The sequence below is a fragment of the Gymnodraco acuticeps genome, unplaced genomic scaffold (assembly GCF_902827175.1).
Source record: "Gymnodraco acuticeps unplaced genomic scaffold, fGymAcu1.1, whole genome shotgun sequence".
NCBI classification, from domain to species: Eukaryota; Metazoa; Chordata; class Actinopteri; order Perciformes; family Bathydraconidae; genus Gymnodraco; species Gymnodraco acuticeps.
In genome coordinates this window covers 178,721-189,066 of record NW_022991116.1, presented here as the reverse complement: position 1 = coordinate 189,066, position 10,346 = coordinate 178,721, and the positions used below count along the sequence as shown (strand labels likewise).

The following is a 10,346-nucleotide window of genomic DNA, read 5'->3' as shown; positions in this document are numbered from 1 at the left end:
TTATTTCCAATTTTGCAACTTAATCATAATTATATTTCCCTATAACTCAGCGTAAAATATTGTACTATGTGTATATGTACTATATTCCACTGCATTTACATAATCATTAGTTGCAGCCTTGCTTTATGTTATAGACGTTGTTAATTTAACTTTTTAAAACACATTAGTATTGTATTCATCAAGGTAGATTCTTGCATTTTAATTTTTATAAAGTAATGTATGATGTTTGTGGGTATTCCAATCAATCTAGCAGTTGACAAGTAAAAATCCACACTGAAATTGAAAGTATTTATTGAACAAATGGACACTGGACAATGAATAAACAGTAGACAGATAAAGGATGTTGGCAACAGAAATGTTCAGAGTTTTGATGACTAACTGTTTTTGGCAGATATTTCCAAACAGGCATTAAATGACAGAAAATCTTTATGTAAAAATGTGAGGTATTCTTAGCTCGTTTTAATGTCTACAACAGATTTACAAAAAGAAGAAACACTTTTCACATATTTGCACAATTCTTCAAACACAAGTTATATTATAGTAGAGTCCTGATACAGTACATGGTTGATTATCATAGAGGGAAAAACAACATAAAGGAAATAACAAAAAAATAAAAAAATAAAAGATAATTAACATTGAAATAAATTTGTTCTCTGGAGCCCCAAATTTACACATAAAAAATCTATAAACTCCAAGACCAGTTGGGCAAACTGATATATAAAGTTGTCAGAAAGAGTAGTATTGCTTTAACCAACAGAACGTTAACCACATTAAATAACATTAAATTAGCAAGAGGGGGTCCACTGTATACAGCAAGCTTTGAACAATTATACACACTTGTGTCCAGCTACAACAAAGGAACTTTTATTTAATTAAGACTATTTCCACTAGTTGTGTTTCTAAAAAATATTACATACAGCTGAGGGGGGGCTTTGTACAGAGTAAAATGTTATGCCTACAAACAATCATTCAAACCCTGTGATTTATATACTGGATACAAAAGGAGTAATCTTTTTATTTTGTATAGTTATTTCTAGAATAAGTTCAAGCATAAAAAGCATGTTTGTATCTGCAGCATTGAACAACATCAGGGAACTACTTTGTTTGGGCTGGGATATTAGCATTATAGTGCATTATGGCAACTATGGCAATATATTATATGTATTTTGTTTATTTGATCTAAGCAAGCATGCACTATGAACATCAGAATATATCAGCAAAGTGGTGTTATTACAGCACTATGGTTAGCACCTTAGATCATTTACTTAGCACCATGCATTAGAGAGAGGATTAGATAGAAGACAGGGTTTCTATTTGGATGAATGGACCCGCTGTCCTCTCTCCTGTGGCTCAAACTCAATACTTTAAGTCTGTTTATTTTAAGTATGGGAGAAAAAGAGACTCCTGGTCCCATATGGCGCAGAGTATATTATAATTCCTATTGCAAGTCAGGAACGGATACTCCACGGTTGTGGAGAAATTAATGAAACACTATTTAGAACTAGAGCTCTTTAATTCTTTTTTTATTATCTCCACAATACTCCCTAGTGGCATCCGGTTCAATAATGTATGACTGAGAAAGATAGAACTAAGTATTACTTGCACTCACTTTCCATGTTTGTGTGCATTAGCGTATCATCAGACGATGTTACCGAGAGCTGAAACTTATTTTTCCCACATTAAGGATGTCAATAAAAGCCATTGTGTCCCATTTTGGAGCACCAGTAAATACAGATGTGATTCCATGCTCATGCCTCTGGATTGATTCACGTGGGCAAGATCATGATGAGCACCTAAGGCAAGTAAAACAAAAATGGCACCCCTGAAATAATCCTTCCATATAAGATTAAAATATCAAATCATCTTCTCATTTTCTATTGCACTTGAAGATTATTTCTTTACATAAGATATACATGTATAAAAGTTAATAATAAGCATTCTTATATATATGTACATTAAACTAATCCCAATGACTTGAATTATTCTCTCTTAATTGAATAGAATTCCTGGTATTTCCAAAAAAAATGCATACAGTTACAAAAATAAGTTATTATAATGTCCGCAGATGAACTTGGCCTTGGTCTCCCTTCACTTAGCAATGTTCTCGAGAGATGAGGCGTGGAGCTTTTATTTCTCCACGCGGGCGGACATACGGAGATCCTTCCTGAAGAGCTTGAAGAAGCTTTTGCCATACGGAGAAGCTTTTAGTGCAAGAACTCCCCTGTCCTCCCCATCTCTTCTGTCTCCCCCCGGCTTCCTCCCTCTGTGTCTGCAGTCCAACGGGAGTTTGAAAGAGTGAAGCACGATCTGATTGGAGGGGAGGCTTGTACTCGCTTGGGTTGATTTGCCATGGGTTGGAGGAGACTACTCCAATCTCCACGCCCGCATGAGAGTGTCACCTCGAGGGGGGGATGATCCGTCCCCCTCCATGATCAGAGGACAAACATGGCCGCCCTCACAGGAAGCAAACAGGACTGACTTCCAGGTGGTAATGTGAGCCAGGTGTAGTCTTGGGGAGGTTGTAGATGTCCACCACAGGGAGCAGGGAGGGGTCCAGGGAGTGGAACACAAAATGGGTTTGATGCCAGCGGCCATCTTTTATCTGAAACCCAGAAACACAAGACCATCTTTTAAGTCAAAATCATGAAATGTACACTGAGGGCTCCTAAAACACAAGGTTGGAGCCTCACGTTCTGCAAAACACCGCGTTGTGTAACTTGTGATCCTGCTGTGCATTTTTGTTATAAGAAATAAGTTGGTGATTAAAGTTTAAAGTTAGTATTTGCCCTAACCCCAATCAAAAACCTTCAGATGAAGATACAACCTCGACTAGACTTTGCTGCAGATTTCCAAAATACCTACCTGACAGCTGATACATTTTAAAATTAAATTCTCATTGCTCTACTGGAAAATATATTACAAATAAATATTGCTCAAATATATTTAAATGAAATGGACTTTTATAATTATGTCCAAAAACATGTCCAATTAACTCAAATGGGGGGGTTTGTACTCTGATTATCATTCACATTTTAATGTGATGTGAGACAACATATACAAATGATAAAACAAACTTGACATGGATGACATTTTGATATTGAAAGCTTGTACCTAGTTTGCTTTATAAAATAAAATAAAATAAAAGCATATCCTTTTCCACTCAGTCCAGCTTGCAGGCATGCAGGTAATCTTACACGTAGCCTAAACAGAGCACGGGGCTAATATGGTCAAATACTTGCTACTATATCCTGCAAACCATACCCATCGTGATGGAATATTGAATGTTTTTAGGAGTCCTGTAATATTTATGGCAACAAGTTTGAAAGTCTGTAGACTTAAGGGCACAAAGCCAGCTAGCATCATGTGAGTCGTACCCAGCAGGAGTCTTCTAAGACTTCAGGCTCCAGCTCTCCCCCCGCCTCGAACACCTCCCCGGTCCAGGCCTTGAACCTGACGGAGCCCTGGGGGGCCGGCTGGTCCTCCGCTGCTCTCCAGACGGAGAAGTTGAGGCAGTGCACGATGATGTGCTGCTCTGCCTCGGAGCTCAGCAGGTGCAGGAAGTTCATCTGGACACGACACACGCTGATGGCCGGCTGCACAGACACACACAGCACAGTTAACACGTGGGGGAAGTGTTTCACACTACAGGTGAATATGGAAACTATAGATATCACCATGAACCGTTAACCTTGGTTTAAGCCTGGTTCACAATTATCACAGAGAGACTTATGAATATCTTATTATATCAGAAAACACAACAGCCATATCAAGAATATGAAATGAGGCATAATCTAATGTTAAAGTACATCTTAATGTCAATTTTGGATGATCTTTCCAGAAGCCTAAAGAAAGAGTAGAAAAATAGAAAAAATACATGTTTTCCCCTGGAATATCTCACTTTAAATTGTATAATCTAGTGGACTTTGCTCATTTCATCTAATCTGTTGTTGTGTCTTAAATACCTTGGAAACTGTGATTGGTTTTAGGCAGGTCTGTCCACCTCCAGTAAAGTTGCAGGAGACTTCTATTGTGTCTGACGAGCAGCCCAGGTTGGGGTCCATCCAGTAAGTGCCTGAAACACATTGTGGTTCATTTCTTAGTCTATCCAATCATACAATGACTCACTATGTTTGTCTCCAACACAACACTCACCATCGTTTAACTTGTGTTCACAGCTGTGGAGGTCCCTGCAGATGCGTGCAGGGTTGTCCCGGGTGCCCAGGGGGTTCTTCAGGCTCTGGATCAGGTTACTGAGGTAGTGGAGGGTCTTAAAGATCTCTGTGCCCTGGTCCAGCATCGGCAGGTCCATCGCCAGCTTATTCTGGAGGACAGACGAAAAGATTAGTCACTGCAATTTGCAAAAATATATCACAAAACGTAGACATGTTGACGTCAAAATCCACCAACCTCGGTCCTGAGAGGGGCGTGTGAATCCATGACCAAAACACCGTCATCCTTCTGCAGGATAATAACAAAATGATATCTTATCTCCCCAGTGTCCCTTTATCTTTCTGGTTTACACCATAAATAATTTCTAACTACTTAAAGCTGTATTTGATGTTATAAAATCAGCCAACATAACATGACTTACAAATGATTGAGGAATACCCGGACGACCCTACAGAGGTAAAAAAAAAGCTATTTAGACAATGTATCATGAATATTGAAAAGGAAATGATGTCATGGAAGGTGGAAAACTTACTGGAAGTCCAGCGAGTCCACGAGGTCCAGGAGACCCCTAAAAAATAGGAAAAACACACATTATGGATTTAATGTTATGTATTCAATCAAGTTTCCATAGAAAATGCTAATTGTCGGTAACAACAGGAAATGACACAGCATACAAACGTACCCTGGGGCCTTGGAATCCCTGTTCAGAAGAGCAAAGGCATATTTTCAGATTGATTATTGTCTTGAAATCTGCTTTTTACACATTTAAAAAGTATAAAAAAATGGAAAAGAAAAGATGTTGTGAGAAGTTAAGACTTACAGTCTCCCCACGATTGCCCTTCTCTCCTCTGGGACCCTGTAAACACATGCACACAGTCAGTTTTTTGGAAAATAAACGAGAGAAATGGTACATTTGACAATGAATCTGTGTAATACTTACTGCGCTTCCATTAGGGCCAATGATTCCCATAGGGCCAAGGACTCCTGATCTGCCCTGAGGGAGAAAACAGGAAAACAAATATGAAATAAGAAGTGAATTGCAGTTATTCATTTATATCTGTACCATTAGTGTCCTTACTATTGAGCCCTGTGGCCCCTTTGGTCCCCGAGTGCCCTTTGGCCCGAAGTCTCCTGGAGGCCCCTGGAAACAGCAGAGATAATTTAAACACACTCTTATCATAACCCACTTTGTACATGTGATCAAAGCTGGACTCTAATCTTTGATATCATTCAGTGTCTAATGTAGTGTCTAGCAGACTCCTCAGTGACAGATGAATACATTGTGTTTGTGTTCGTTTACACTACATTATACACAAAAAATGGTGTGTAGTTTTGAATAAATTGTGTAAAATGGTATCTTACATTTTTGAATGTTCTGTTTTCATCATTTTATTTTATTGTAATATCTAATCTATTTAATCTAAAAACAGAGTTGAGCTTTGAGTGTCAGAAATATAATGTGGCTGTAGAATGACATGAGAATTGTATATTAACGTCAATGTGTTTACACTGTGCTGCTGTTTGGTGATGCATACATACCCTTGGTCCAAACACTCCCAGGATTCCTGGAAAACCGGAGTCTCCTATATCACCCTGAATAAGAATAAAGTCAAAATAAGACACACAGAGTTACAAAATGTCTATTCAAATGACCGGTGTAGGTAAATCATTGTTTTTCTAACTTATGATACTCACAGGTTGTCCTTTTGGCCCCTGGTCTCCCTGAAGCCCCGGCAGTCCCATCCCTCCTCTGAAACCTCTTTTCCCCAGAGGGCCGCTCTGTCCACGAAGACCCCGCTCACCCTGGATGGATGAATGATGAAGTAAAAATCACTCATGGGCAAATAAATAAGCACCACATGATGAGTGGTGGAATGCAATGCATTACAGAGTTTATTAGTTCATTATCCCTCTCACCTTTGGTCCGAAGGTCCCCTGATCTCCTGGGAGTCCCTGGACACCAGTTTTACCACGAGAGCCAGATTTGCCAGTAGCGCCTTCCTCCCCATCATCACCTTGCTCTCCCTACATGTAGATGCATGTTGGTATTAGGATTCACCACAAAGATGAACAATCCACCAGTATGCATTTCTGTCCAGCACTTCGCCCTGAGCTCTGCTTTGTTTCACGTATAACACAATACATCTCATTGTTTAATAGAGTCATCAAATGTGCTGATGACTTTCAGACGTCTAAGAATACACCAAGTCTAATGAATTTCCTCATAGCACCACCCTCAGGACAAATCTGGTACTTCTCAGGTTAGTCTCTAAACATAGCACACAATGCAATTCATCACTTTGTTGTTTATTCTGTCCAACACATTCATTTTGTAGCACCATTTAATCCTGTAAGGCATGTCAGCAAAGAAAACTATTAAATAAAGAATAGTTAGAAAAAACCCATTAACAGACTATATTTGTACAGCACTGTTCACGCATCAAATGCAGCAAAGTGCTTTGGATAAGTAGATTCATAAGAATGCATAAATAAATAAAATAATAAAATCTGTACCTTTATTTGAAGCATGCAGCATCAATAAACACTGTAGCATCTCCATTCTCTTCTAATCTGTCCTTTTATTGCATTTTCTATATATTTACATCTTTTAGACCGAAACTCAGCAAAGCTTTGCCTTGGTGTGAATAGGACTAATATTATTGTCTCACCGGCATGCCTTTACTGCCGTCCTTCCCAGGGACCCCGTCCATCCCGGGCGCTCCCTCCAGGCCCTCTCGGCCCACCACTCCTCTGGGACCAGACGGACCCCCCAAACCCTGAAGAGAGGACCAGAAGAGAGGATTCATCAGAAATACAGACCGAGCGTGTTACTGGCTTCTTCTTCTTCTTCTTCTTCTTCTTCTTCTTTTCGACCGTCTCGTTTACTCGAGAGTAGATGAACACAATCTGTTTTCTCCTCTCCACGTTAATCTATTTATGACTTTTGTTTAGCCATCATTTCCAAGTTCTCTAGTCACGAAATGCAGACATTTAAAGCTATGAGTATAAACCATCTGTCATTTGTAATGTAATGAGCAGGTGTTGTTGACTTACCTCGGGGCCTTTGGTTCCTTTTTGTCCTGAATTACCCTTTTTGCCTTTTTGACCCTTAAGGGAGAGAAAATGGGAGATAGTATTAATGTCCCACATCTGCAGGTCCTTGTTTGTCACTGACAATGATCCACAGTTACATTGAATGCTGTTGATAAGAACCAAGCCAAAAGAAGCAAATGAAAGCATAGTACTACTGTTATATCACAGTATTCATGCAGCTGATTAATGACCTCTTTATGGATGTTTCTGTTGGATCTGGGCAACATGAGCTAACCTTCACACTTTGCCAGAGACCCAATGATGTGTTTGCAACTCTTATCTTGCTGTTGAACTCTAATCAAAACTGTCAAATAATGTTCCTGTTGTATCCCTTTCCCCCCTTTCTTCTTTAACCAAGCATCAAACAAAGGGTTTACAAATAAATAATAATTACTAAACATATTTTTCCTATAATATAAAGTAAAACATCCATTTATAAAAATGTGAATGAAAAAATGAATGAATAGAAAATGTAATTCAAAACTAAGAGTTTTTACCCAATGAGTTAGTCCGGCATTCAGCTTTGATACTATATATAAAACATAGGATCTAAAGCTCTCAAGGACTGAAGCTAATGCAATACAACTATAATTAGGACTTTTATCATTTTGATTTTATCTGCACTCCACTGGCTGCCCGTTCATTCGAGGATTCAGTTTAAAACTCTTTTATTTACTTTTAAAGCACTCAATGGCCCCGCCCTACCTCTCTGAGCTGTTACGCAGCTACACGCCCACTCACACTCTCAGGTCAGCTGATCAGTTGCTCCTGAGGGTGCCAACAACTAAGTCTAAGCGCAGAGGGGACCGTGCTTTCTCTTCTGCCGCCCCTACACTGTGAACGACCTGCCCTGGCTCATCAGACAGGCTCCCACACTGTCTGTTTCTAAATCCCGTCTTAAAACCCACCTCTTCTCCTTAGCATTCGGAACCAAGTAGATTGTTGCTTTTATTTGCTTTCAGTGGTCTATTGTTTGTACTATATGGTTGTTTATATGTTTTTATTTTGTAATTGTTCCATTTATTCTGGTTTGTTTTGTGTTTGTATCTTTTATTTTAAATGTATTTATTGTATGTTTTGTGAGCTGTGTGATTTGATATTGTATGCATCTCTCTGTAAAGCACTTTGGTCTGGAGGTTTTAAAGTGCTTTATAAATAAAGTTGGATTGGATTGGAGGACTGCATATCATTTATAACCCTTCAAAAATGCACACACCTCTAGCAAACACACACAAGGTCTTTGTTTCATCCTTACTTGATCTCCTTTGGTCCCTTTGGGTCCTTGTTGCCCTCGAGGCCCAGGATGCCCCTGAAATTGCCGGTTATGTTAATGAAAGACATAAAGAGGCCCAGTGTGAGCCAGTTGTTTATGCAGACTAAATGGCAGAGCTGTGTATGGACACTCACAGGTAGTCCAGGAGCTCCAGGCCGGCCTCTTCCCCCGTCCACACCAACCAGACCCTGAGAAACACAGACACAATATTAACCTAATGAACAAAGATATGTTTAAAAACATGATTCAAATCACTTATTTGACTCACTTTGTACCCGGGGTCTCCTGATTCCCCTCTCTCTCCTCTGTCACCTGGAGGACCCTGAGAAAGACATGAAATACATGAGCTAACAGCAAATGCTTTCATTCCTACAATCAGTAGAAGAAGGGAGAAAAGTCAGGCGGGACTTACTATGTCACCTTGAGGACCCTGAGGACCCTCCACCTTCCCATCGTCCCCCTGCTCGCCCTGCAGAGGAACACCAGAACAATGTGAGATCATTGATATCAGGCACACATTCCTAATGTAGATAGCTTTCAAACTAAACGCTGTATATATCGCAGGCTTACTTAGTGGCTCTCTTTTGAATGCGATCACGTGGGTGATTATGATTCCAATGCTATTAAAGATTATCAGTCTTAGTTTGGAACAACATATTAAAAACACAATTATAAAAATGTGTTGTATTCCATTAAGGTACTGAGGTTTCAAAACAAGGCTGCACACAAAGAGAGGAGCATTTGAAGATGTTGGTTTGTGTCGGTGTTATGAATCCAGTCTTAAGTGATGTGTAACCAATCCAACGGGTGCATGGGTGTACTGGGAACAGACGTTGTTGTAGAAGATACAAAGGATGTCCTATATACAGTATATAAGATGTTATATATAAATGTATCCTTGTGCCAAATATTTCCCCTCTCTTCTGTCTCTTACTTATGTGTTACAATTAAAAACACGGTGATACACACATGGACCCTAAAAAAGAGCCAAACTGGTTTATTTAGCTTGGTTTTGTTCCGTCTCATTTAGCATCCTGTTGAGTCTTTCCCTATGCATTGCACTATGGTCTGTCACTTCCTAGCTTTTGTTTGCTGTCCTTTGCACCATTACATACATAAATGAAGATAAGGAGCAAGAATAAGAGATTTGTGTTACACATAAAAAGAACGAGGTGTACCTTTTCACCTTTTGGTCCTGGAGGCCCTATGGGGCCCTGTTTTCCCTGATGACCCTGCAAAGACAAACACAACGCATGATGTCATGTTACAAAACCAAATGCAAATAGCCAATAACAGACAGATTGAAAGTGAAATGTCCACTTGTAGTCATCTTACCTCATACCCTGCGAGCCCAGGTTCCCCCTGGATACCCATTCGACCAGGGGCTCCCTATAGAACAAAAGTTTAGTCGCATGTTGTGTAGTAAAGACCGGAAATGAATGACAAATATCTTACACATTTTTAAACCTGAAACAATAAACAGCAACTCTTTTAAATCAATTCACTTATACCAACAAAATGTGGGAAAATGCAACTATTGTAATCAATGTCAATGAGGATCCCCCTTAATTGATCTCTGTAGTATATAACAAGGTTAAATGAATGAATGTGTATCATTACTGTTCCACTTTACCAAGTGTCCGATGGTTCCTCTGGACCCCTTCTGCCCGACAAAACCTGGAGGTCCGGTCTTCCCCACCGTGCCCGTCTCCCCGAGGTGACCTTGATGACCTTTGGCACCCTAAACACACACAAAGGATAAGGTACAGAACAACATAGTGTGACAACTTTTGATTTCTGAAGGATTCAA

The 10,346-nt window shown here is 39.6% G+C and overlaps 1 protein-coding gene across 1 annotated transcript in view; it reads right to left on the bottom strand.

Moving 5' to 3' along the window:
• Positions 1–274: 274 nt before the first annotated feature.
• LOC117560206 (collagen alpha-1(XXVII) chain A-like) overlaps positions 275–10,346 on the bottom strand; it is a 111,708-nt gene continuing 101,636 nt past the window's right edge. Inside the window, exons 39-61 of the mRNA XM_034237048.1 lie at positions 10,170–10,277; positions 9,872–9,925; positions 9,715–9,768; positions 8,949–9,005; positions 8,805–8,858; positions 8,671–8,724; positions 8,519–8,572; positions 7,225–7,278; positions 6,840–6,947; positions 6,088–6,195; positions 5,866–5,973; positions 5,710–5,763; positions 5,249–5,311; positions 5,111–5,164; positions 4,991–5,026; positions 4,853–4,870; positions 4,703–4,738; positions 4,592–4,618; positions 4,408–4,458; positions 4,153–4,321; positions 3,963–4,072; positions 3,375–3,593; positions 275–2,602 (exon numbers count right to left, since the gene is read on the bottom strand). Of these exons, the coding sequence (XP_034092939.1) occupies positions 2,456–2,602; positions 3,375–3,593; positions 3,963–4,072; positions 4,153–4,321; positions 4,408–4,458; positions 4,592–4,618; positions 4,703–4,738; positions 4,853–4,870; positions 4,991–5,026; positions 5,111–5,164; positions 5,249–5,311; positions 5,710–5,763; positions 5,866–5,973; positions 6,088–6,195; positions 6,840–6,947; positions 7,225–7,278; positions 8,519–8,572; positions 8,671–8,724; positions 8,805–8,858; positions 8,949–9,005; positions 9,715–9,768; positions 9,872–9,925; positions 10,170–10,277 (1,797 nt within the window). The 3' untranslated portion in view covers positions 275–2,455. The remainder of the gene's footprint in view (positions 2,603–3,374; positions 3,594–3,962; positions 4,073–4,152; positions 4,322–4,407; positions 4,459–4,591; positions 4,619–4,702; positions 4,739–4,852; positions 4,871–4,990; positions 5,027–5,110; positions 5,165–5,248; positions 5,312–5,709; positions 5,764–5,865; positions 5,974–6,087; positions 6,196–6,839; positions 6,948–7,224; positions 7,279–8,518; positions 8,573–8,670; positions 8,725–8,804; positions 8,859–8,948; positions 9,006–9,714; positions 9,769–9,871; positions 9,926–10,169; positions 10,278–10,346) is intronic.